Source organism: Phascolarctos cinereus, unplaced genomic scaffold (genome assembly GCF_003287225.1).
Source record: "Phascolarctos cinereus isolate Bilbo 61053 unplaced genomic scaffold, phaCin_HiC Scaffold_8;HRSCAF=390, whole genome shotgun sequence".
NCBI lineage: Eukaryota > Metazoa > Chordata > Mammalia > Diprotodontia > Phascolarctidae > Phascolarctos > Phascolarctos cinereus.
In genome coordinates, this window is record NW_027556291.1 from 72,316,015 (window position 1) to 72,343,875 (window position 27,861).

The window sequence follows — 27,861 nt, forward strand, 5'->3', positions numbered from 1 at the left end:
TAGCTGTTGACCAAACTCATTGACTATCTCTGATCTCCATGCATTTACATGGGTTATATACCCCTACACCATCCACCTCTCAAAATTCTTCTCTTTCTTCAAGGTCCCCCTCCAATTCCCTCCCCCCCCCATCACTGTCAGGACTTTCCCTGTTCTCAGTGCTGGCCAGGAACACTCTGATTGGATTTCTCTTTTTCATTCCCCTTGATGACTAGCTTCTAGTATGCTTTTTTGGGTCCTCTCCAATCCTCCCAGGTAAGCACCCTAAAGACAGATACTCTGTCATTTTGATCGTTGTGTTCCTGGAGCCCAGCACAGAGCCACCCACTGAGTGGAGGACAGAGGCATTGATGGGCAGTTCTTCTGGGGAAGAAATATTCATTGCTATTCAATTCACAGGGTTGTCATTGTCATTAACCATTATTGTAAGTTACTAATTGGTTGACATAAGTCAGGCACTTTCTAGGACACTACCTTTGCTGACCTCATCTCTAATTGGTGTGGGGAGGGGAGGTTCAATTGCTTTTTTTTTTTGCTTTTTTTTTTTGGTCTAGGCAATAGGGTTAAGTGACTTGCCCAGGGTCACACAGCTAGTAAGTGTTATGTGTCTGAGGCCAGATTTGAACTCAGGTCCTCCTGACTTCAGGGCCAGTGCTCTATCCACTGCGCCACCTAGCTGCCCCGGGGAGGTTCAATTGCTAGAGATTCTCTAGACATCTCAGCAAGCATCTCCAGATGGCATCAAAGTCCCCTTCCTCAGTATATATCTCTGCACTCAAATTCTGCTATCAGCCAGCCCCTACCCAAATGATCCTCATGCTGCTGCCAGGCACAGTTCAGAGGCCCCACCGCTGTGTGTTGCCATCGGCGAGCTGCTAGAAGTCTGTTTTGGAAGCAGAGATACTGAAGGGCCTGGTGTCTGACTCCTCCCTTCAACTGGTGTTGAATGCTGCAGTATATCTGGGATAGCCTGTGGTACCACATTCTGGGGAAAAGAGCAAAAGGAAAAGTGAGTCAGAGGCGCCATGAAACATAGTTAGAGGTGACAGGGACTTAATGATCTCAAGTACAGAGGGTCGACTTCAATTTGGAAAAGCTAAGCACAAAGGGCCCCAAGTCATTGCTTTCAATTGCCTCACCCACTATTTATTTGGTCCCTAGTAATCTGCTTTTTGCCTCCATCACCACAAATGAACTTTAATCACAAAATCTCACAGTTGGAAGAGAACTCAGAGGTCATCTAGTCCAATCTCTAATTGATGGAGGAATGATACTGCAATAAAAGGGGCATAATTTTCAAAGATAGGGAAATGATATTCCCTTTGCCTTCTGCCATGGTCAGACATCATCTGTAGTATTGTGTTCAGTTCTGGGCACCAAAGTTTAAGGACATTGATGAAATGGAGAATGTCCAAAAAAGGGAAATCAGAATGAAGAAAGGTCTTGAATCCAATGTCATATAAGGAACTGGGCATGTTAGCCTAGAGAAGAGATGTCTCAGGGAGGACATAAGAACTTGTCTTCAAGTATTTGAAGGGCTTTCACATGGAAAAAAGATTTGATTTTCAGAACAAGGAGCAATGGGGTGAAGCTACAAAAAGGAAAATTTAAGCTTGATGTCAGAAAAAAAACTCCCTAACAATTAGACCTATCCAAAAGTGAAATAGACTACTTCAGGAGGTAGTGGATTTGCCTCAGGAAATCTTCAAGCAAAGACTGGATGACCACTTCTTAGAGACAGAAAACCAGGATTCTTTTTCAGTGATGGATCAGCCTACATGACCACTGACGGATGTCCCTTTCACTTCTGAAATGGCATGATTCTGTGAATACCCTCTATGGCAGCCCAAATGTAATTCACTAATGGTGCCTAAAACAATGGCCTCTTTCCAATTCTCATCTTCCATGATTTTTTTTTGGTGGCATTTGAATTCCAATGATAAATATCCCCTTCTTTAAACTCTCCTACTCCCTCCTTCAAATGTTCTTTCTTGCCTGGCTTTTATAACACCACGTTCTTCTGATTTTCCTTCTTTTCCAACCACTTCTCTATTTCTTTTAATTGGCTCTCCTTGTTCTTCCTACCTCCCATGCCCTTACCTTATATTCTTTTAATTCTATATTCAGTCCTTTGGAGATGTTACCCACTCTCAAATCACTAGGCTGATTACTTCAAGATCTCTATCTACAGAGGGGCAGAGCCAAGATGGTGGGGTAAATGGAATGCTTTTACTGAGCCCTCTAAACAACTTTAAAAAAGCATGTCAAATCAAATTCTCAGTGGCATAACCAACAAAAAGGCAGAGGGAGCCATTTTCCAGCCTAAAGCTGCTTAGAAGAAAAGTCTGCAGCACTGGAGTAGGGGCTGGCCAGGAGCACAGTGCAGCAGAAGTAACACCAGCTTGGACCTTGGAGGTGGCAGGGCAGCAATAACAGGAGCACTCAGTGCCCAGGGATGCGAAGGAGATTGAACACCTGGTCAGAAAGAGATTACAAGGGACCCCTGTGGGACACAGGGTATAGGACCAGGTGCCATTTGACAACTCCACTGCCCCCTTAACTAGTTCTGGGTTGCAGTTTTAGGGAAGAGAGGAGTGCTTGCAGTCACAGGGGACCAGGAGCCCTACCTGGGTAAGGACCAGAGAGCAGATCAGAAGAGCAGTGGCCACACCTTTCCCCGGATCACACCACCTTAGAAGCACAGAAAACATACAGGCCTCTAAAACTAGCTGTGAAAACAGCAGAAAGACATAAAAAACAGAAGCTCAGGTCAGTTATTTTCCCCACCCCCACCCCCCACTACAACTCCCACTCCCAGAGGTGAGTAGAGCCCAACTCTAGCATAAAGTCCAAAGTAAAAAAACTGGCTGTAAAAATGAGCAAACAGACAAACAAAAAGAGAACCTGACTATGAAAAGCTACTGTGGTGATGTGGAAGCTGAAGACACAAACTCAGAAGAAAATTTGAAAACAAAGCTTCAAAGAAAAATGGAAAAAAAACTTACAGCAACTTTCTCTGATAAATGTTTCATTTCTCAAATATACAGTGAACTGAGCCAACTTTATTAAAATAAGAGTCATTCTCCAATTGAGAGATGGTAAAAGGATATGAACAGGCAGTTTTTAGAAGAAGAAATCAAAGTTATCAAGTCATATAAAAATGCTCTAAATCACTAATAATTAGAAAAATGCAGATTAAAACAACTCTGAGGTACTACCTTGTACTCATCAGATTGGCTAAGATGACAGAAAAAGAAAATGATAAATGTTGGACAAGATGTGGAAAAATAGAGACACTAATGTGCTGTTGTTGGAGTTGCAAACTTGCCCAAACATTCAGGAGAACAATTTGGAATTATGCCCAAAAGGTTGTAACACTGTGCATACCTTTGACCCAGCAATGCCACTACTAGGTCTGTATGTCAAAGAAATCAAAGAAAAAGAAAAAGGATCCATAGTTATAGCAACTCTTTTCGTGATGGCAAAGAATTAGAAAGTGAGGGGATGCCCATCAGTCAAGGAATAGCTGAACAAGTTGTAGTACATGAATATGATGGAATACTATTGTGCTATAGGAAATGACAAAGGGGGATGGTTTCAGAAAATCTTGGAAAGACTTACATGAACTGATGCAAAGTAAAGTAAGCAGAATGAGGAAAGCATTGTACACAGTAACAGCAATATTGCAAAGATGATCAACTGTGAAAGACTTTAGCAACTCTGATCAATATAACAATCCTTAACAATTCCAAAGGACTCATGATGAAAAATACTATCCACTTCCAAAGAGAGAACTAATTAACTCTGAGTGTAGATTGAAGCAGATTTTTTTCACTTTCTTTATTTTTCTTGCTTTTTTTTTTTGCTTTTACAATATGGCTAATGTGGAAAAGTGTTTTGCATGACTTCACATATATATGTGTGTGTATATATATTATATATATAAAATGTATATATATGTATGTGTGTATATATATGTATATATATGTATGTGTGTATACATATATATACATATCTATCTATCTATCTATCTATCTATCTATCTATGTATCTATCTATCTATATATAGAGAGAGTCTATAGCATTGCTTACCTTCCCAATGAGTGGGGCAGGGTCGGGAGGGAGGAAGAGAATTTGGAACTCAAAATAAAAAAGGAAAAAAAAAGATCTCTAGAGATAGATCTCCAGTCCAGATTTGTCAACACAGCTGACTACAGAGCATCTACACTTGGATGAACTCAACAGATCCCAAATAATCCTTCCCAACACTCTCCCATCTCAAAACCCACTGCAAATTTTCAATTTCTTTCAATGTCACCATCTTCCTAATTCTAGTCTTTCAACCTCAGTAAGAGTTTTCTCTGTCTTCTTATACATATGTCACATTGGTTCTCTCTTTATGTCTCCTGAATTCATCCTTTTTCTTTCTATTTCCCTTGTCAGGCCCTCATCAATTTATGCCTGTATTACTGTAATAATTTCCTAACAAGTTTTCCTGCTGCCAGTCCATCCTGCATATTATTGCCAAAGTAATCTTCTTAAAAACCCTGTCACTACCTTATTTGAAAACTCATGATCACTCTCAACTGTCCATCAAATCAAGCTCCTCCAACTGGAAATATAATATTCCAGGTGTGAATGTTGCTTATGTTCTCCTCTTTTTTCTCTTCTAGTGATGAACACGGGGCAATCAATAAAGACTCATTTGTGTGAAATTGTTCTTAATACGAATCATAACTTTATGTCAGATGGTTTACAAACCAACTGGCCTCTTTCTGGACAAATGAAAAGAAAATTCTGTTCTTTTTTCCATTTTTTTCCCTACAAAAATGGCTTCAGAAAATTTGTCCTTTTAAAATATCAAGAATTAAAGTAGGGCATTTTTTATATTCCATACTTCCTTGGAGCTTGAAATCAAAAGCAAAGAAAGCCTCCAGCCACTCTAATCCTCCATCTTCTGAAGTTACAGAGGGGAAACAAATGTCAATAAACATTTATTAAGCACCTACTATGTTCCAGCACCATGCTAAATGCTGGGGGCACAAATATGAAAAAGAAAGGTAATCCCTGCCCTCAAAGACCTTAAAATTGAATGAGGAAAGGCAAGACACAAAAGAAACTAAAAAGTGGAGGACAGGGGCTTGACATGGGGGCATGATGGAGAAGTTCCAAAGTAGTACAGTCAGGTGGAGAAATAAGGGATGTTCTGAGTTAAACTCCCTCCTTAAATGGAAGTATAGAGTTCATGGCCTCACCCTCCAATCAGAGAGGCAGAGGGTGGTGAGGAGAGAGAGGACCAAGGTTTTTGAGATCTTACAGGATGATGAGGTTGTTCCAATAATGAGCTTCCTGGGGCCTGAGGGAGAAGCCAGTCAGAGAAGTCCCAAAGTAATGTTAAAGATGGTCAGGGGCAGCCGCCATTTCAGCAGAAGTGAAGAAGTAAAATTCCCATCACCAAAAGCAAAACTTTAATATTGTCTCACTCACAGCTCTCTCCCACTTCAAGCTGTTTTTTTTTTTAACACCACACCCCATGATCCTCCTCCTGGCCCTAGTCTCCTGTGTATACTCCTGCAGAGCCCTCCTCTTTTGTAGAGTTGGCAACTCCTAGCCAGTAGGCAAAAATATAGAGTGGGGGAAAATGTGTCTTGATCCCTATCTATTCTAGAAAAATGCCAGTTGTCAGAGCCAGAGGTTCTACATGGGATGTGCCAGATTGGAACAAATGCAACTAAGCAATCACATATTGATGTGACTTTGTCTGAAATTCCATCGTTTCTCTTCCATTAAGCAGCAGAGGCAGCCCTCTTTAGAAGAACAAACATTTATACGTGGACTACCTGAAAAGTATGTGTTTCAGGTTTCTTTTGCCTAACCCCTGGCACGCTCCTAGACTGTCTACCCAGTCAGTACATGCTCAGACAATGTTTCCAGAATCTGAAAAACCCTTTTTCTTTGACTCTTCTACCCTATTAACCTTCTTCTTCATCTCTCTTTTCCTTCACTACTAAACTTGCTAGGGGAAAAATTTGGAAAAGTAGAGCCCTGCTCCCTAGCCCCTCTCCATCTTTTCTCCATTACCCTCCTCTTTCTCTCTTCCTCACCGAACCCACCTTCTCCTTCACCTCTTTTTGTCATCAGGCTTCTGCCTCCTCCACGCTATTAATGCCTCTCTCCTGCTAATAACATGGTCCAATACATCAGTCTTTCATCAGTTCTCATCCTTCCAGATTTCTCTGCATCATCTAACACTACTGACCATTGTCTCTTACTATCCCATAGGCAATCTCCTCCCTTGGCCTCAGATATCACAATTCCCTGATTCTCTTCTTCTATTCCTGCTCTTCTTCACTGACTCTTTACTCTCTTCTCAAATTTTTCCTGTAGTTGTTGACCAGAGCTGTGTTTTAGGCTCTTTCTCCTCCCTACATACCTTTTCCTCTCTCATTTACTCCTACCTTTCTAGCATTTTTTTCATCTTACTCCCCTCTAAGCCTTCTGCACTCCAGCCAAATTGTACTGGTTGCCACCTACCAAATATACCTTCTGCTCTTCTACTGCCATACCTTCGCTCGTGCTTTTCTCTGTGTAGAATGTCCTTCCTCCCCCTCTTTGCCCAATGAGTTCATACTCATCTCCAATACTACCTCACCCTGAAAGCTTTTCCTTAGGTTGCCAGGCTTTTCTACCTTTGACCTTACGTAGCATTTTGGATTTCAATTCCCCAATGCACTGATCATATACTAGTGTTCCATGTTTACTTCTTACCCCCCTATTATATTGTAGTAAACTCCACAGACGATTAAACTTTGTGTCATCTTTAGTTTCCCACAGCATCCAGTACATGAAAAACACTTGATAAATGAATGCATATGAGTCTGATGAAGAATTCAAGTCAATTCAACAAACGTTTACTAGGCATCAACCACATGCAAGACACTAAGCTAGGTACTGAATACATTCTAAAATGAAATTATTGTGAGATTACACACAGTTTGGGATTATCTCTCTTTGCCACAGTTCTAATATGTTATTATGCATAACTTTTAAGAGTGTCTCTACTCCACTCACTCTCCCTCAAAATGAGGCAAGTCTATCAATGAATACAATGAAGACAACAGAATGGGTCTTTTAAAAATATGTTGGAAGGGGATAAGAAGTTGATTAAAAAAGGGAAAGGTGCTTGGGGCCTATGAAGGTATGATACAGGATTATGGAAAGAACACAAAAGTACTCAACTTTTTATGTTACTTCTGCACTCTCTACCAAAGAGAATGATCTAAGGACTGAGAGGGCTACAGCAGAAAAAGGTTAAAGGGGAACTGAAACCCAAGATGATAATGATTTAAAGGGGGAATTGAAATCCAAGAGACTGTAAAAGAGGACCTAGTTACCCTCCATTAGTTCAAGTCACTAGGGGCCTAGATGGCCTGCATCCCAGGGCACTGAAAGAATTAGCAAATGTGATTGCTGAGCTACTGTCAGATGTCTCAGAAAAAAAATGTGGTCAATGGGAAAGATAACACAGGACAGGAGATTTGGACTTTTGAAAAAAACAGAGTGAAGCTCCGCCCAGACTATTAAGCCTGGGGTACTGAGTTTGATTTCTGCCAAAATATTAGAGCATATTTTTAAAGGGATAATTTTGTGAGCACTGAGAAAGGGAAGTAATGAACACAGCATGACTTCACTAAAAATTATGATATAAGATTAACTTCCTTTTGTCTTTTTTTTTTTTGGCTGTGCAATGGGGTTAAGTGACTTGCCCAGGGTCACACAGCTAGTAAGTGTTATATGTCTAAGGCTGGATTTGAACTCAGGTCCTCCTGAATCCAGGGCCACTGCTCTATCCACTGCGCCACCTAGCTGCCCCCCTTGTCTTTTAGTAGTATTACTATAACTGATAGATGAAAGGAAATTCCATTGTCAGAATACACATTGATTTCAGTATAAGGAGATGGAACAATGGGGTCTAGATAATAGTACAGTTATAAAGATTTAGAACTGGCTGAATGAGTAAATCCGAAGAGTACCCTTTATTGAATTGATGCCAAGCTGGAGGAACATCCCTAGTTGCCCCATGACCTTCAACATTTTAAAAATTTTATTTTTATATTGAACTTAACAGCCCCCCTGCCAAAGTGGGTATTTCCATATACATAGGAGAACAGAGAAATGTGAATGTTACTGTAGGTCTTCATTAAGTCTAGCTTGTTTTTCTTTTTAAGGAGATAATAAGTTCCACCTGTAGCTTTGAAAGGCCATTCAATGTTTTAAGACTAACATAGATAAAGGCATAGGTGACATGTTTATCAAATCTACAGATGACATGAAGTGGGAAGGGAGAACTCAGGCACTGGCTAGAAGACATCTCAGCAGGTTAAAACAACAGGAAGAAGTTAGTAAGATGAAATGTAATAAGGATCAGTATAAAAATCTTACACTGGGGTTTGAAAAAAGTGAAGTCCAATATGGAAGATGAATGGACAGACAACAAATCCTATGATAAAGATCTAGGGAATTTTAGAGGACCACAAGGACAATATGAATCAATAGCATGAGATAGGACCAAAGCATTCCATAGGTTTCATTAAGAAAAATGTACCATCCAGAATGGATTATGTGATAGTTGTGCTATATTCTAGCATGAGCAAACTACACCTGGAGTATCATGTTCTGGTGGGGCATGTTTCAGGAACAACGCTGAAAAACTAAAGCATTTCCAGAGGAAGGGGAGGATTACAAGCAGACTAGAGACCAAGACAGACAAGGTTTGATTGAAGGAATGCAGATGTTTAACCTGGAAAAGATAAAACTTGTGGAAAAGTAGTGGAACTAGAGGTGACCTCCTGTATTTCAAGGGCTGTCACATGGAAAAGGAAGATTTTCACCCTCTAGCCCAGAGGGCAGATGTTGCTGGGAGGCAGATTTTGACTCAATTTGAGAGAGAAAACTTAATATCAAATAGAGTTGCAAGACTAAATAACTACTTGTCCCTGGATTAGAAAGGGGATTTGGGTTTAGGTACAGGTTGGATTAGATGACCTCACAGGTCCCTTCTTATCCTGAGACCTATAAGAAACATTATGGCACTTTATTCCCTTCTGTATTTCCTTGACCTCTACTCTAATAGTTTTATGTCTATAAGTTTGATCTCCCTAGTTAGACTGCAAACCCCTTGAGGACAGTGTCATGACCTCCTTTCAGAAGTGCCTGGCTTACAGTGGGTACTCACTCTACTTTTGTCCAAACATCAGGCACAGTAGCCAAAGCTCCTGGAGAATTGTTTAAGCTTTAAATTCTAGTCATAGCCAGCAATTACATAATGGGTCCGCCTACATTTCTTCATCATTATTACAAAGGAAGAAAGATCGCTTCCTGGAAGGCTTTAAGCCAAAAGTCCATTTTGCTTCTGTTGATTTTTCCTTCAAAATGTGTCTTCAATTCAGCCTTCTCTCTCCATTCCTATTGCCACAACCCTAGGACATGCCCTGATTACTTCACACCTGGACAAATGCCATAGCCTAGCTGGTCTCCATGCCTGCAGTCACTCCCCCCCTTCCAATTCGTCCTGCACACCCCTGCCAGACTAATTTGTTTAAAACACCACTTTCATCATATCACTCCCTTAGCAAAAGGACAATGGCTCCCCATTATCTCCAGGATATAGTTCCAGTTCTTCAATCAGGCATCCAAGGTCCTCCATGATTGAGCTCCATCTAATTTATCCAACCTTAGAGCCTACCATACCCATGGTTCCCATAGTTCCCTCTGCTTGTCATTTCCTCCTTGGTCTCCTCCACCCATTCAAACCTATCTATATTTCACAGCCTATCACAATTCCATTCAATTCAATTCAAAAAATACTTTCTGAATACCTACTATGTGCAAGGTTTGAGGTTCTGCAAAGACAACTAGTTACTGCCCTCAAGAAATTTATATTCCACTAGGGGGATACAACATGTAAAGAGAAGGAAATGCAGGATCATTTGAGAAGGGAGAAGGTAGTAACAACTGAGAAGAATCAAGGAAGGCTTCAGGGAAGAGGTAGTAACCAAGCTGAACTTGGAAAGAAGACAAGGATTCTGAGAGGCAGAAGTGGGAGGTGGGGGAGTATATTCCAAGCTCCTACAAATATATGGATCAAAAGTAGAACAGGGAGCTTGGGGGACAGCTAGCATGCCAGTTTGGCTAGAATGTCATATGTTCAAACAGGACTAAAGTGAAATAAGTTTGAAAATCCAGCCTAAGAAATTTGTTTTTTGTCCCATAGTCAATGGGGAGCCATGGAAGGTTTTTGAGCGGGAAAGTTCCACACAACCTCAATTCAACAGGCATCTATTAAGCACCTGTTATGTGTCTACATTAGTTCCTAGGGAAGCAAAGACAAAAACAAAACCAAAAACAGTCCTTGTTCTCATAGAGCTTACATTCTGCTGGGGAAACACAACATGTATACAGAGAAGCATATACAAAATAATTTCAGAAAAGAGAGAACAACTGAGGGTATCAGGAATGGCTCCTTATATGAGGCAACATGTAAGCTGAGGCTTAAATGAGGCCAGAGATTTGAAGAGAAAGAGGTGGAGTACATTCCAGGCATGGGCAAAAACATGGAGGAAGGAGATGACAGGTCAATTTCTGGTAATATCTACTAGGCCACTTTCTCTTGAACAGAGTAAGAAGAAAAGTACTATTGAATCAGTCTTCAAAGGTAGGTGGTAGCCAGATTGTAAAATATTTCAAATGTCAAGTTGAGTTTGGATTTTATCCTGGAAGTAACAGGGAGTCATTTTAGGCAGAGGTGATTTAGGAATATCAATTTGGGAGCTGTGTAGAAGATGGATTAAAGAGGGAGTAGGGAGAATCAGAAACCAAGGAGACCAGTTAGGAGGTTATTTCAATAGACTATTGAAACCTAGAGTAGGTGAGAGGTGATAAGATCCTGAACTAAAGAGAAACTGTGAATTCTGGGAGTAAGAAAAGAAGAGTTGAGTTGAATAAGAAAGAGAAGGAAATTCTGACTGATTTGGAGGAGTTTGTACTAGAAGTCAGTCACTAAATACAGCAAAAAGAAATTTAGACTGCTGGACAAATATGAGAGAAGACTGAAAAAGAATGAGATGGTTAAGGATCTTAAGGAGTAAGGATCTGAAGAGAAGGAAAAGGAGAAGGTAGCTAGCAAGGCAGGGTAGAGAAAAAAAATTGATAAGTGAAACAGATTGATGAACCAATTGGTAAGTAAAACAGGTTAATGAAACAAATGGAGAGGCTGGCTGTGAGTGGCTGATAGGGGGCAACAGAAGGCTGTAAAAGGTCTTTAGAAAATACTTAGGAAGTTGTAAACACCCATGAGTAGTTCAAAAAGCAAGGCTGAGAATGTCAATTAGTATGAACAGGGTAGGGGGAATTTTGCAGTGATTTATATAGAGTGTCCAATGTTTATATTTCTGCCACAATCAAGTAACTGTTATCTGTGTTCCAAGTGTCTGCCCTCCTCCCTGGAAAATTAGGTGAAGGAACTCAAGGAATATCTTTCCATACTCCAGATTATCAGAGACAATAAACTAAGGAAGTGGGGCATTATTAGGGGTGAGGAATCAGGAAGGACCTGAACTAGCATAAAGAGTTTGGGGAGTGAAAGGATGTCACACAGAAAGATCCAGAACTTTCACACACACACACACACACACACACACACACACACACACACACACACACATATACACGCACTGCAAGCATCCAGAAAGAAGCAGTTTAAGTACTCAAGAACAATGGCCAGGATTGTACAAGACCTGGCAGCTTTTACTCTAAATGAAAGGAAACCTTGGAATCAAATACTCCAATAGGCTTTATTTTTTAAATTTATTTTTAATTTTTTTTTAAATGCATAGTTTAGTGTAATCTGGGGGGGAGGGGGGAGAGGCAGTGAATGGACCTTTAATGGAATATTAAATTCTCAAGCATTTCTGATGAAGAGACCAGAGTTGAATAGACACTTTGAAATACAAACTTAATAGTCAATGGATACCTAGAAAGTTAAAAGCTACATTTGTTTGAACAATTAGAAGGGGCTGCATGATGATGTAGTGCTAACACTCTAAAAGAGAAGAGACAAGTATTCCTTCAGAACCTGAATGTCTTCAAAGGATACTAAAGGAGTTAAAGGGAAAAAAAAGTCCTGGGGATGGATTGATTCTGTTCTGAATGTTTAATAAGGGGATGGCGAAGAGAGAATAAAGGAATAAACTAGTTTAGAAAGGAAGAAATGAATGGAACTTGCACTTTCTTATAATTAGGGCATGTAAGAATATACAAACATGATGGAAGGGATAGGGATATCAGATGAACCTCATTCTTCTCTGAAATGGACAAAGGTGGGCTCATCACATGCAAAGAGAAATACATAAAATTCACTGGGGAAATAAGTCAGGGTTGGGAAGGATAGGGAGGATAAATAAGGGAGGGAATAACCACAAGCAAAACAAACTTCTTGATTCCAAAAAGGGGGGTTAAAATATAAGGTGGTACTCATAACCTGGAGATTAACTAAACAAAATGTGGTATATAAATGTAATGGAATATTATTGCCCTTTTAGTAATAATGAAAGAGATCATTATAGATAATACTTAGTAGTATGAATTGTTACAGAGTGAAGTGATCAGAATCTGGAGAACAATTTGTGAAATGACATCAATAGTGTAGAGAAGAACAATTTTGAAAGACTTAGGAACTCTGAGCAATACAATGATCATGTCTCTAGAGGATATATGATGGAGTATGTTATTCACTTTCTGAAAGAAAGGTGATGGAATCAATGTGCAGAAAGAGGCATACATTTCTGGATGTGGCCACTGTTTAAATCTGTTTTGTTTGACTGTTTATCTGTTAAAATGTTTTTCTTTTCTATGGGGGGATAGTAATACTTATACTCCCCCCAAAAGAGGTCCAATGAAACATTTTTGTAAATGCCCAGAGGAGAAACAAAGAAAGTACAGACAAGCAGCAGAGTTAAAAATAATATAAAGTCAACAAACATTCATTAAACATCTATTATAGGTCATATTATGTATTTTTTTAATGAATGGTATAAAACGGAGACTCATGGTTTCATATACAGTCTTCTTTTTGTGTTTTGAAATGGAAATCTTTTTTTATGTTCTGAGTTCAAAATAACAAAATAAAACAAAAAAGAACAGGCATGGCTTTATCAAGAACAAGTCATGCCAGACAAACTTAACTTCCTCTTTTTGACAGATCCTAAACTGAAAGATCAGAGGAAAATAAACTGTGCCATAGTTTACTTAGATTTTAGCAAAGTATTTGATAAAGCATTTCATACTATTTTTTATGGAAAAGATGTATGCTAGATAATAATACAACAACAATAATAAAAACTAGCTAACATATATGGTGCCTACAGTGTGCCAGGCACTGTGCTAATCACTTTACAAACATTATCTCATGTGATCCTCACAACAACCCTAAGAGGTGGGTGGTATTATGATCCTTATTTTACAGAGAAGAAACTGAGGCAGGCAGAAGTGAAGTGATTTCCCCAGGATCACATAGCTGATGAGTATCTGAGGCCATAGTTGAATTCAGGTCTTCCTGACTCCAAGCCCAGAGCTCTATTTACTGTGTTGCCCCCTGGCTGCTTCCTAATACAATTAGATGGATTCAGATCTGTTTGAATGGCCAGTCTCAAAGAAGTTGATAGTCATTTAATGTGAACTTGCCAGGATCTATGCTTGGCCCTGGATAAAGGCAAAAATAACTTGCTCATCAAATCTGCAGAAGACTGCAAAACTGGGAGGGCTAATACAATGGATGACAAAGCCAGGATCCCAAAACATCCCATCAGGCATAGGCCTGAGGCTAATAAGATGACATTCAGAAAAGGATAAATTTCAGATCTTACACTTAGGTTCAATGAATCAATTTCACAGTTAGAAGATAGGAAAGGCCTGGTTAGACAGCAGCTTGCTTCAAGCTTTATATGAGTCAGCTGTGTGATATAGTGGCCACAGAAGCTAAGCAGGGGTGGGGAACCTGGTCTCAAGGTCACGTGTGGCCCTCTAGGTCCTCAAGTGCTACCCTTTGACTGAATCCAAACTTCACAGAACAAATTCCCTTAATAAAAGGATTTGTTCTGTAAAACTTGGACTCAGTCAAAAGGCCACACCCAAGGACCTAGAAGGCCACAGGTTCCCCACCCCTGAGCTAATGCAATCTTGGGCTCCGAACAAGCAAAGTCCAGCAACTAGGAATAAGGAGGTACTAGATCCACTGTCCTTTTCCCAGACAGATAGATAGATAAACTGGAGAGCATTCAGAGGAGGGTAACCAGGATGGTGAAGGGCACTGGATCTCTGTCACATAAGGATTAGCTAAAGGAATGATTTATAGCCAGGAAAAGACTCTGGGGGAATAAGATAGCTGCTTTTAAGGACTTGAAGGACCATCACAAGGTGGAGAGATTAGACTTGTTTTGTTTAGCTCTGAGGGCAGAACCAGTATCAATATGTTAGGAAAAACTTAACAACTGGAGCTGTCCAAAAGGGGAATGGAAGCTAGGTGGCACCACAGTAGATAGAGCATTGGTCCTCAGCCAATCAGGAAGACTTATCTTCCTGAGTTCAAATCTGACCTCAGACACTTACTTACTAGCTGTGTGACCCTGGGCAAGTCAATTCACCCTGTTTACCTCAGTTTCTTCATCTCTAAACGAGCTGGAGGAGGAAATGGCAAACCACTCCAATATCTTTGCCAAGAAAATCCCAAGTGGGGTCACAGAGTCCAGCTGAAACAACTGAACAACAAAAAGGGGAACACACTGCCCTGAGAGGTGATAGGGTTTCCATTCTTGAAGTTTTTCAAGCAGAGGCCTGATGACAGCTGACATATGTCATAGTGGGGAATCCTTCTGAGTATGAGCTAGACCAGATGGTCACGAAGGTCCCTTCCAACTTTCAAATTCTATGGTCCTGTGATTTTAAGTTTAATACAATAAACATTTATTAAGCACCTACTACGTGCCAGACACTCTGCTAAGTTCTGGGGATACAGAGAAAAACAGTTACTACCCACAAGGAGCTTACAATGTATTGAGAGAAGACTCCTTGAGAGCAGGAACTGTCTTTCTTTTGTATTAATTATATCCTGATAAGCACTCAATCCCTCCTGCCCTAAAAGCAATGAGTTACCATATCTTGTCAATTCTGCCTCCACAACACTCTCTTGCATCTCTCCTCTCTCTCCACTCACACAGTCATAGGTGTAATAATAGTAGAAGGAGCAACAGAAGCTGATCCATGGCATTACAACTTTAAGAAGCACTGTTATTATTTCAACTTTACAAGTGGGGAAACTGAGGCTCAGCAATGAAATGGAACCTAGTTCTTGCCTTTGCAGTATGGCCTAATACAATATCTTCTTAACTGATTTCCTTGGTTTCTGGTCTGCTCGCTCCTCAATGCATCTTGCACGAAGCTGCCAAAACCGTCTCCCTTAAATCACAAGTCTATCCATGCCATGCCCCTACTCGACATCCTTGAGTGGCTGCACTTTTTTCTCTAGGATAAAACAAAAACTCCTCAACTTGACATTTCAAGCCCTTCACAATCTGGTTCCTGCCTTCAGCCTGATTCATGTCTACCCTATACTTTAGCCACCAAATTGGCTTTATTGCTATTAACCCAAAGGGAACAGGCTGTCCTCTATGCCTAGAATGGCAACCTTGCCCACATTTACCTTTTAACATCCTTAGTTTCCTAAAAGACTCCATATAGGTGCCACCACCTTCAGGAAACCTCTCCTGAGCCTCCTCCTTGTTAGTAATTTTCTCTCATCTCCAATTCTCCATACATACTAAATGTAAGCTCACTGAGGTCAGGGACTGTTTTTCCTTTGTCTTTATATCCCCCAGTGCCTGTCTTAATTTATACTATTAGACTGGACTGGATCAGATGAGGAATCAAAGCTGTATGCGTGTGTGTTTCCCACAGCTAATAGCAGAGCTGGGGCTAGACCCCAAGTTTCCTGCCTTGCAAGCGGATACTCCTGCTACTGCCCTGCTGCCTGCTGGCTTCTACTTGGGCTTCCTTTCCTTTTTCTAACTTCCCTTATTCATGGACTAGGTCCTTACACTGGCCTCTAATTGGTTCACTTACCTAAGTCATGTCCCCATTTCAATCATGAATCCTGGGAAGGGAAAGAATCTGTCATGTTATGAGCTCTGTGGCTTTCCCAGGTGCCAGAAACACAGTAGGTGTTTACTATACTCTTGTTCCCTTGAATTGCATTAATATTCCCCAAGCAGCCAGCAGAGTAGCCAAAGCTGCTGGAGGTTTGCCATTGCTCTAAGTTCTAGCCGTAGCAAGCAATTATATAATGGGTCTACCTGCATCTCTTCCTGGTTATTATTAAGAAATAAATAAGAAGATTCACCTCCTACAAAGCCCTGAGCCAACAGACCATTTTGTTTGGAGACAGTGACAGTTGTTCCTGAGGAGAATCAAAATGTCCTCATTGCACTGTATTAAGGGATTGCAAAAAGACAAATGGCTCTGCTCTCTCCTCTCCTCTCCAGGTCCCTCCCCTCCCCTCACTCATCCTCTCACCCCTCTCCTTTCCCCTACCCCTCCCTCTCCTCCTGTCTCTCTTTCTCCCTTCCCCCCCCTCCACCCCTACCCTTGCAGTTCCCCATGGAAGCACAGATCTCTGTATATGCTGGGCCTCCCATCCAATTAGAAGATAACAACCAATCGATCCACAAGTATTTATTAAGCACGTACCAAGTGGCAGGCACTGCATTAGGTCAATATAAATATAACTTTAAATTTAAATTATATATACATATATACATTTATATGTGTGTGTTTGTGTGTGTGTGTGTGTGTGTATAAATTAGGTCAATATAAATCAATGAGAGAAAACCCCCTCCCCAAAAGTCAAGTGCAGAAGTGCAGGGGAGAAGACTTGGCCCAACAACAAGTTATGAAGAATAGAGAGCTAGACATGGAAAGTCAGGGAATTAGAGAATTTTCTGCAGCTCAGAAGGCTCTGAAGAGACTGAATTTAGACAATTTAGTTATCTCCCTCCCTCATTCCCCAGAAGGTGACAACTGACCACAGCATTAGTATGGGCCAACAATCTGGCTCAACTGCTCCAAAAGGTAGCATCACTAGGAGTAGAAGGGTTCTGCCACTAACTTGCTGTGTGACCTTAGCCAAGTCACCTTCCCTCAGTTTTCGTTTGTGTAAAATGAAGCAGTTGTCTCTTCTCTCTCTAAACTGTCCCACTGGGGTACAGACTGGCATTACATGGCAACAGCTCTTAAGTTTCAGATGCGAAGAAGAGCTCACCTGGGGCCCAGTGACTTGGCCAAGATCCCAAAAGTAGTAAGGGGCAGAACCAGGGCTTCCAAGACAGTTTAGGAAGTCAGGATGCAGCCCAGACAAATTTTGATGCTGTGTTGCTTCCCTGCAGATGAGGTAGAAAAGAGTTCTTGAGGCAGATGGATGCAGGATGTCAGATATGAGATAAGATGCAGGGTGTGACCAGCCAGAAAAGTGATCAAAGAAGACTATGCATTGAAGCCCCCCACCGTGGACTTACCTGTGTGCTTTTACAAGGCACCTTCAATTGCAGAACAGCTCTTCCCCTCCCCTCTCCTGTTCTCTTTGCTTATCTGTATGATAAAGGCACCTCCAGAGTACCTGATATCCCAGGCATTTTGGAGATGGGTGTGCTCCTCCCATTCTCTTTTCCCGTTTCCCCCCACTCCATAAAATCGTATTTAAACCAGATCTTTAACCTGGCTAACTGGTTTTTTGCCTCTTATGGGAAGCAGAGCTGCTCTGCATGCCTGAGGGGGGCAGGGCCTGCAGCCTATGCTCTGCCCCCGACATGGGAGCAGGCTGGCTTGGGTGCATCCCCCCAGTAAATGCCTTTCTTTAACTTGGAGACTGTCTTAAGAGTCAATTCTTTCAGGACAATAGGACCTGAAAGTATATTCCTCATCATTTCAGGTGGCACCCCAACATTCCTGGGGTGCACCCTCAACTTATTTATCATTGCCCTCCAAAAGAGTTCACCATGGAGCTGGGGAAAACATCCCTCCACACCTGAAATGACTAACAAACACAACCTAATCAGTTCCTGCCAGCACATGATTAACTGTGGCTGAGACCTAAGTCCTGTCCAAGGGCCCAGGATTCCTCACACTAGCAGTTCCCAAAGGGCCCTAATCATACTTCAGGTCTGAATATTTACTGGGCAGCAGGGAACAACAGGAAGAATGTGACAAGCGTGGGAAAGGAGTAGATCCACTAAAGCTGCTCAGAGGACATGTTAATTATGGGCTTATTTATCTTAGCCATCCTAATGTGTCTTCAGGGGCAAGGGCCAACCTCTTCATTAACATACCTCAAGCACCTAGTACAATGCAGCCTCTTTGTTCCATGGGGGCCAGATAGACCCTGCTGAGGCTTTCACGCCGTCAAGGCTGGCTGGCTCATCATCTATGGCCCACCCCCTAGTGCAAGTGTTCCCCAAGTCTTTCTCCTGGGCCTTCTACTCTTCTCTCTCTCTAAACTCCTCAGTGACCTCATTAGCTCCCCTGGCTCTGCTATCATTTCTGTGCCAATGATTGCCAGATCTACAGTGAAAGAATAGCCTGGGCTATCAGGTGCCACCTCACCAATTGCCCATCGGATGTTTCACCGTGGATATGCCAGATATCTCAAATGCAACACACCCAAAACTGAACCCATTATCACCCCACCCCACCCCTGCCCTGGCAACCCACTCCTTTTCAAAACTCCCCTATTTCTGTCTGAGGTACCACTATCCTTCCAGTCTCCCAGGATTGTAACCTTGGCATTTCCCTTAACTCCTCTCCCCTCAACACCAATCAGTTGCCAAATCTTACCATTGGTACCTTTACAATGGATTTCTAGATTTTATTTTATTTTTCCAATTAATGTAAAAATGATTTTGAACATTTTTTTTTTTAATTTTGAGTTCCAAATTCTCTTCCTCCCTCCCCTCCCCCCTTCTTGAGAAAGGCAAGCTATTTGATGTAGATTCTGTATGCTCCACAACGGATTTCATGTCCCATCCCTCCTCTCTATTCACACAGACACTCTTCCTTCAAGTCCTCAACATTTATTATCTTACAAAAGTCTCCTAATTGGTCTCTCGGTCTCAAGCCTCTCCCCACTCTATTTTATCCTGTTTCCAAAGTAATTTTCCTTAATTACAGATCTATGTCACTTTCCCACTCATTTAAATGCAGGGGTTCCCTATTGCCTCCAGGAGTAAATAGCAACTCCCTCTTTAGCTTTTAAAGTCCTTTACAACCTGGCCCCAACTTATCATCTCATCCTCATTCCATGCCCATCCTCATGTGGCACTCAAATGTGGGGTCACACTGACCTTCTCCCTGTTATACCACACACATACCCTCTCTCTCCCTCTCCTCTCTCTCTCTCTCTCTCTCTCTCTCTCTCTCTCTCTCTCTCTCTCTCACACACACACACACACACACACACACACACACACACACAACACAGAGTCTTTTAGCACTGACTATCCCCCAGGGGCAACTAGGTGGCCGATAGAGCACCAGACCTGGAGTCAGGGAAGACTCATCTTACTGAGTTCCAGTCTGGCCTCAGACACTCACTAGCTGTGTGACCCTGGGCAAGTCACTTTACCCTGTTGACCTCAGTTTCTTCATCTGTAAAATGAGCTGGAGAAGGAAATGGAACACCCCAAATGGGGTCAGCAAGAGTCAGATAAAACTGAAATGACTGAATAACAGCAACAAAAAGTCCCCCATGCCTAAAAGTTCCTCTCTCCTCACCTCTGTCTTCTGGACAAGACAAGAGTGTAGTCAGTTGAAGCCAAGCTTATCACCGTGAAGTAATGTAGAGGGAACAGAGAAGTTATAGTCAGGAGGCAGAGTCCTTACTCAGGATCTACAGAATTCAATTCAATTCCACAAGCATTGCTGAAGTTCCTATTATACACCAGGCACAATGCTAGGCACAAGGGATACAAAGACAAAGAATAGAACAGGCCGTGCCCTCAAGCAGTGGCATGAATTCTCCTGGGTGTGCAACTAACTGATACACTCAAATACTCCGACAGATCTGCAATCTTCTCAATTTGGATATTCCCTCCAAAGATGCAGACTGTTACATAATTCAGGTCCATGTAGCTCTTGCCCATGTCCTTCCATAAGTTTGCCACAGGACATCTACTTAATGTGCTGGAACCTATGCTCTCTTTCTCCTCCTGACACTGAAAGAATGCCAGAGAAGCAACCTAGGCTGTCTATCCATTCCTCCTGGCCCTATCACAGTCCATCTTTTTTTCCGGTGACATCCTTTATTTCTCTTCTGCTCTGGAGTTTCCCATTGGTTATGTGTTGGTGGCAATAGTACACAGAACTCTGGGCCTGGAGTCAGAATGACCTAAGTTCAAATCTGACCTCAGATACTGGCGTGTGACCCTGGGCAGGTCACTTCACCTGTCTGTCTCAGTTTCTTCATCTGTAAAATGAGGATAATAATAGCCCCTACCTCCCAGGGTTGTCATGAGGATCAAATGAGATAATTAATTGTACAGCACCTGGCACATGGTAAGTACCCTATAAATGCCAGCTATTAGCTATTATCACATGTTACAGCCTTTTCATACCCATCACAGGCCTTTCTAACAACGTTTATGTGATATTCCCTTCAAGTTCTTCAGAGGTCTCCAAGCCATATAATACTGGTATTAGAAAGATGAGCCTTAGTTTCTAGGAGAAGGTTGAGGTTGTTAGAAATAAGGCCTTAGAAAAATAAAGGCTTCTAGTTAAAAATGAAATTAAGCTCAGAGTAAGTGAAGAATCATTTATTACACTTTTCAAGAGAGAAGTGGGCACGAGGCACTTTAGTAGCATGTGGGCACTAGTTCAGTGGTAGAATCAACTTTTAAACCGTTAGTAAGATCCATACTCCACCTATCAGGGCTACAATTGGTCTGGTTCATCTGAGTTACACCCTTTCTGGACAGCCCATTGCATGTTCGGCCATGTTCTGTTAACTCCTCCTACTTCATGAGTTCCATGTTCCAAAATGGCAGCTATCTCTGCCCTTGGGGTGTGTCAGTTCATATTCAATAAGCTTATTAAGCTAGCGCAGTGGAGAAAAGCCTTTGCCAGGTAGAAGCCCAGTCCTGGAACCCAGCTGGTTGCAACTGGTTTAGCCTCTAGGGCTCTTTCTTACAGAAAAGTTTGGAGCACTTTCTGATTACTTGAGGGACTATCCACAAGATCTTAGAATTTCTTATCCTGCTGTGGAAACCTAACCCCCTAAAATCTTTCTTACAAGGTCATTAAGGGAGCTTTGCAATCCAGCCTGCTCTCCTACTGCTGTTTAAATTTGGGGCCCACCTCACTGTCTATCTAGACTGCCTATCCCAGATATCTACACTGAGGTCAAGCTTCCAATTGGATGGCATAATCCAGGCAATGGACATGCTTCATCTACTTGATCTTTTCCTGTGTAGATGGGCAGGCCAACTCTTTTGAGTGATTAGAGATATCTTCTAGGAGGCCTGACCATGTTTTAGAGCAGAGGTGGGGAACCTAATGAGCAAAGGGCTGGAAGGCTGTGTACCCAGGTGAGATGGCAGCTACAACACAGTGGGGAAGATAAGTCAGAAGCTGAGCCAGAAAAAGAATCTAGCACCGTAGCCAGTATTTCTGGTGATCGGCTACTCTCTGTCCATCACATCCTGATGTTGTTGAATAGGGTTAGTTAGCTCTCTTGGTACACCTTTCAGGGTCCTGGCCCTAGATCTGAAAGGGACTGAAGAGGTCACCTTGTCCAACCCTCTCATTTTAGAGATGAAAAACTGAGGCCTGGAGAGGTGAAGCCCCCAGACTCTGAATTCAGCATTCTTTCCTTTGCATCATGCTGCCCCCATCATGTCTAATTGGACATCCCCATCCCCAGATAAATAAATACAAAGTACATCCCAAATAGCCTTGCTCAGGAGGTGGCCCCACTGAATTTCACTTGAGAGGAACTTATGACTCTAGGTGAAGAGGGAGTACATTCCAGACATGAGAGACAGCCAGGCAGCCTGTGGAATAGAACACTGTGTACAGGAAACAGCTAGCTGGCCCATTTGGCCAGAAAAGAGAGTGGTGTGAAAGGGAGTAATGTGACATAAGTATAGAAAGTTGGGTGGAAGCCAGGTTGGGGAAGGTGTTAGATGCCAAGCTGAGGAGTTTAGATTGGATTCCAGAGGCCAAAGGGAGCCCCAGAAGATTTTTGAGTAGGGGGGTGATGCAGTGATCAGATCTCTGTTCTAGGAAAATCAATCTGGCAGCTGTGTGGAGGGTGGATTGGAGAGGGGTGGCCAGACCACTTACAAAAGCTGAGACTGAATGGTCCCAAGAGGCAACTGTTGGCTGAAGTTTGGGTCCTGGGCTTGAAAAATCCAGGAAGGGCTTTGCCGATCTCTGACCCTTGTGTCTCTGACCTGCATGTCACCTTCTCAGAGAGCCAGTGTGAATACCCTAGCCCCCTTCCCTTGTGGCTGTTCTCCTGGAAGGGCCTTGTAGGGGCTCTCTTCTGTTTACCAGGCACCCTGACACATTCAGGCGAATAAATACTCATTCACTGATTGATTCTAACACCATGCTTCAACTGCACCAGGAGGGGAACATGGGTCCCACGGGGCTCTAAACCATACAAAAGTGGAGTTAAGAGATATTTGCTGAAGTTTGAAACTGGGAACACATTTGTCCTTAGAAATATTAGAAATTGTGGTTAGGTTCCTAGGCCAGCCCACAAAACCCAACGGAGTCTTCTGTGTAGCAGCAATGCTGCACATTTACAAAGAAAAATAGGAGCAAATAATGCTGTAGGAGCAGGCCACTCCCCTCATCTGGAAGCCGGCCTTACAGCAACCTCAGCAATCCAGAACACAAACACAGAGAAACAGGAGGTATATGAAAGTTCCCCTCCCCCAACTTGCATAAACTGCTACCTAAAGTAGGGGAGGCCCTCAGGCTGCCATTTGGACTCAATTTACACACTATTCTAACAAAGAGCTGGGTTCTCTAATTTCTCAGACTCCTACAGAAAAGCAGCCAATTAGAAAGGGGAGGGGGGGCGGGGCACGGGGAAAGGGTTTGCCGCTCTGGTTGGACGTTCTGGCAACTCAGAAAGGAGTCCAGAATCTGACAGCTAGGGAAGAGAACACACACACACACACACACACACACACACACACACACACACACACACACATACACGCGCGCGCCTCAATAAACCCAGTAAGAGTACACACTTAGTCTTATTACCAGAGGCAGAAAGACCCATGGCAGGCCATGGGTGCATTCTAGGTGGTCCAAATGGGCCAACCTTGGCAGTAAGCAGAGCTGTAATTTCAGCTGCCCCCACCGACAAATAAAAACTTATCCAACTACCAACTCATGCCTGCAATTACTCTGCCAGGAACAGAATCTTTCTGTACACAATTAAGAGATAAAAGACTGAAAATCCCCACGCTCAGAGAGCTGATACACACTAACATCCATCTAAACGCAGAACAAAGACAGGGATCAAAGTGTTTTCCTGTTTTCTTAGGGATGACCAGAGAATGATGAAGGATGAAGAGGATGAAGAATTGTTTCCTCGATGATCTCAGAGGTCAGCTAGTCCAACCCCTCATTTTACTGAGGCCAGAGCAATTGACTCGCCCAAGAACAGTTATTAAATGGTAGGGGCCTTGAACCAGACCTTCAGAATTCCAAATCCAGTGTTCTTTTCCAGTGACTTGAGACTACAGCACAGAACCAAGGGAGCCTGGCTCTTAGTCCCCCTGCTTCCCAGTCTCTGCAGGGCTGCCCCCTTGGCACACTGCTGTCTCCACCTTTCCCAAGGCTCTCAGTACTGCTTGTGACTCCTGATTGCCAACTCCTCTAGGGCCTCCCAGTTGAGGAGGCTGCCTCCAGCTGCTGAACTCTGGGGACAATTTTCCAATCAGGGGCCAGCCTTTTGTTGTATATTCTTTGTTCCTGCTTAACCTTTCTGGTGACCACTGTCTCACTCCTTGCCATTCAGCTAGGGTGGCCTCTCCCACAGACCAACTGTGTAGTGAACACACAGTGTTTCCCTTTCTCATAGAAGCATGCAGCTGCCTGGTCCCCTAACATCTGCTCTCCTGCTCTCCTCAGGAAGCACTTCCTTCAGGCTCCAGTCTTTCTGCTCCTCACACTGCTCTCTCAGCCTTTTATCACACTCATTCCTCTGTCTACATGTCATATCCATAAGCGGAGAACAAGGTCCTCTGAGAAGGAGCTAGTTTTCTTTTTACCTTTGTACCTAGTACCTAGCGGCATGCCTCACACTCTGTAAGCATTCACTCAATGTTTGCTGCATTGTAAGCCTCTGACTATGTGGCTATGTTCAACTCACTTCAGTTGTCTGTAACTCAGCTTCCCTCTCCATAAAATAAGGAAGCCAGGCTCAATGGCCTCTAAAGTTTCTACCAGCTCTCAGTCTCAGACCCATCAGCACGAAGCACTTAGCTTAGACTGCCACACAGTAAGCCTTTTAAAATGTTTGTTGATTGACTAATTGGATGGTCCTTTGTGAACCCTCAACTTTGGCCTCTTGATTCATCTCCCCTTCAGCCTTTCATTCCTCTTCTATAGCTACACTCCAGAGACACTGTGGGGGCCCTAGACCTCTGCTTGGGGTGGGGGACTTCTTTCCCCCAGTGCCTAGCAGGAGTTGAACTGAATTGAATTGCATATAGACCCAAGGATGGAGGCTAAAGTACTAATACATAGCTATCAATATGATTTGGATAAAAAGGACTGTAGTGAGATTTATTTGTAGGAAAACTCTCTTTACCATTAATGGGCAAGCACTAAGAGGTTTAGTCCCAGAACCTGACCTTTGCCATAGGAGTCCAGGCTGAAGGGCAGCTCTCTAACCACTAGGCCATAAGCTAGCTTTCAGATATTCATCACATCTCTTCAGAAGAACTGGAATTGGTGCAAGTCACTAGACCTTGCTGAATCTCAAATCTCTTATATCAAAAGTGGAGGTCTGAATCCATCTATTACTGCCCACATAAGACTAACGCTAAGAAATGGCTTTGTAACCCTGGGAGAGCTCCATCCCTCTCAGGCTCAGCTCAAGGGACCTCAGAGGTCCCTATAAGCCCTGCTCCCTGGGAGAATCTCTTCACCGAATTAAGGCCTGTGGTGATGGCTGCACCCAGCTTCCCTTCCCCCTCCCAGTGTGAATCAACAACAGCAGGCCCCAGACAGCCCCAAGCCCTGGCCCCCAATGCCTGCTCTCACTTGACCCAGATTAGAACAGTTAAACGTGGATATGAGGGAGAACAGAACTGACTCCATTTTGCCCTATACTTGCTGTTTGTTACTATATTTCTTTGTGTCTCTGGGAGATGCCTCTTTGACAAGGACTGAATGTGTCCTTGTGTACCTCCCTTCCCCCAATCACTTTATGGTTACAAAAGAAAACTCATAGCGTTTGAATAGCTCCAGGAACTCACTCCCTTCTCTTTATCCCATCGAAGAAGGCCCTGTAGGAGCTTAACAGATGCTAATTAACTAACTGACGGATAAAGAAGATACTGTTTTCTTCTTTCTGCTGTGAATAGGCTACAAAGGACACATTCTTTCCTTACTAGAACAATTAAAGCATCCAAAGAAGTATCTTTTCCTGCCCTACATGATCTAACCCCAGACTTCTGGGTAAGGAGCTGCTTTCTTAGCAGCTCTCACAGGCAGGTATCTTGGGAGGAGGAAATCTATATAGGCCTGCATGCTGATAGATGGATGGAGTATGGATGTGTGGATGTGTGGATGTGTACATGTGTACATGTGTGTATGTGCGTATGTATGTATGTATGTATGTGTGTGTGTGTGTATGTGTGTGTTGTGTCATCCCTGAGAGGCTGAGGCACACAATGCCCACCACCTTGTGATGGGGTATGCCATCCTCTTGAGTGGATAATAACCTATTTGTCTGAAGGTAATGCACCTGTCTACCTGGATCCTGTGCTGACTTCTTTAGGGCAGTAGCTAGCCAAGGACCCAGATAATTCTTGCAACCGATCCTAGCTAAATTCCATTAGCTTTTGGTGCCCAATTCCCCTGGGATCCCAGGGAACCTGTTTCCGCTCTCCCTTACTGTATTTCCCCTCAATAAAGCTGGCTTGTTCTCCTTTTTGGCTGCTGACTGCCTATGTTTCCAACTTCCTTGTAATGAGCGCATTTTGGAATCCCCCAAACTTCATCCCAAACTAAGGCATTCCTTCATTTAGGCAGAAGAGAAGACTGAGGGCCAGAGAGGGGAAGAGATTTGTCTGAGGTCCTACAGAGCCAGAATCAGAATCCATAACTTGTGACTGCTTCCCAAACCAGGGCTCACTCCCTCCAATCCACCATTATAATTAAAGGTATTTTGTCCCCTGTCACTTGGTAGCCTGGGAACACTGATGTCAGGCCATGTGACTCACTCCAATTCTGCTACTAATGATTTAAGGATCCCCTTTCCTTTTTTTTTTTTTAAAACAGGAATCCCATTCCCAGAGGGTTCATTAATTGCATGATCACTGTTGGATATTACAACACCCAAATAGAATTTCTGTGCTTAACTATAGTTAAACCCGGGTTCTTCAGGATGGGGGAGAAGGAAAAGGAGATGTTCTAGTGAACAGGGAAACACAGAAAGAATGCACGGCAAAACCTTTCAACAAAATCATTAAAAAACAGTTTGGGTCCACATGGCAACAGGCTTCAGTACTTTGGAAAACTCATTTCTGTGAAACAACTCATTTGTGGACAATGGAGGGTAAATAAGGTACTATGGTAACTGAAAACAAAATGGAATGACTGATCAGAAACATTGGTATTTAGGGAAAAGTAGGTCCCATGGTAGGAGTATGAGGGCTCATTGAATCTCTGAGCTAGAAAGGACATTGGAAGCTGCCTAGGCCACCTATGTCTATACTCTAGTTCATGGCCTAGTGGACAGAGTGCTGGCCACAAAGACAAGAAGAGTTCTAATCTCTCCTCCACTGCTGGCTAATCATTTCATTTCTCTGAGTCTCAGGGTGTTCAGAGTCTGAGCAGTTGTTCATCTGCATTAGGAGGAGTTTTCCTCCCTCCCTAGAAGTCCCTATGTAGATTAAAATCACAAGTCTGGTCCAAAACAACCACCCCAAAATGACCTCCCTTCCAGGCTTGTTGTAAATCATACATGAGTGTGCTTCTGCCAACCTTTCCATGCTTTCTAAACATCGACTTGGAATGTCCTCCATCTCCACTGCAAACCCTCTCTCTAGTGACAGGGCACTCACTACCTCCCGAGGTAGCCCCTTCCACTTTTGAGATACTTCTCATTATTTGTAGATTTTTTCATTCCATCAAGCCTACATCTGGAGAGCCTCTGGAACTTTCAGCACTTGTTCCTCTTTCTTCCCTCTGGGGCCATTTGAAAACAGTTAGTGTGTATGTGTGTGTCATCCCCCCCTACCTTCCCCTCTCCCCCCTTTTCTTCCCAAGTGATCCTCATGTAGCTTGGGCTGCATTCTCCTACTCCCCATCCTGTCTGCTCTCATCTGGACACACTCCAGCTTATCAGAAATTCAAGAGGTGGAAGGAGTCTCAGAGGCCACCTAGTTGAACAGGAATCTTCTTTACCACATCAAGGTCTTTCCTTAAGAGGTGGTACTGAAAATTAAGGACAATCTTTGAAACACTGTCTGATCAAGGCAGGGTCTAGAACAATTGTCACCTGTAGTCCTA

The 27,861-nt window shown here is 42.8% G+C and overlaps 1 protein-coding gene across 3 annotated transcripts in view; it reads right to left on the bottom strand.

Moving 5' to 3' along the window:
• The window catches only part of TMLHE (trimethyllysine hydroxylase, epsilon), a 107,502-nt gene that overhangs the window by 62,279 nt on the left and 17,362 nt on the right, over nucleotides 1-27,861 (bottom strand). The window contains exons 2-3 of one of the 3 annotated variants that reach the window (XM_020975549.2): nucleotides 2,628-2,691; nucleotides 804-985 (exon numbers count right to left, since the gene is read on the bottom strand). In XM_020975549.2, the coding sequence (XP_020831208.1) occupies nucleotides 804-984 (181 nt within the window). In that variant the 5' untranslated portion in view covers nucleotide 985; nucleotides 2,628-2,691. Of the gene's footprint in view, nucleotides 1-803; nucleotides 986-2,627; nucleotides 2,730-27,861 lie in introns of all 3 variants that reach the window. The other 2 variants (XM_020975548.2, XM_020975552.2) reach the window with 2 other exon arrangements.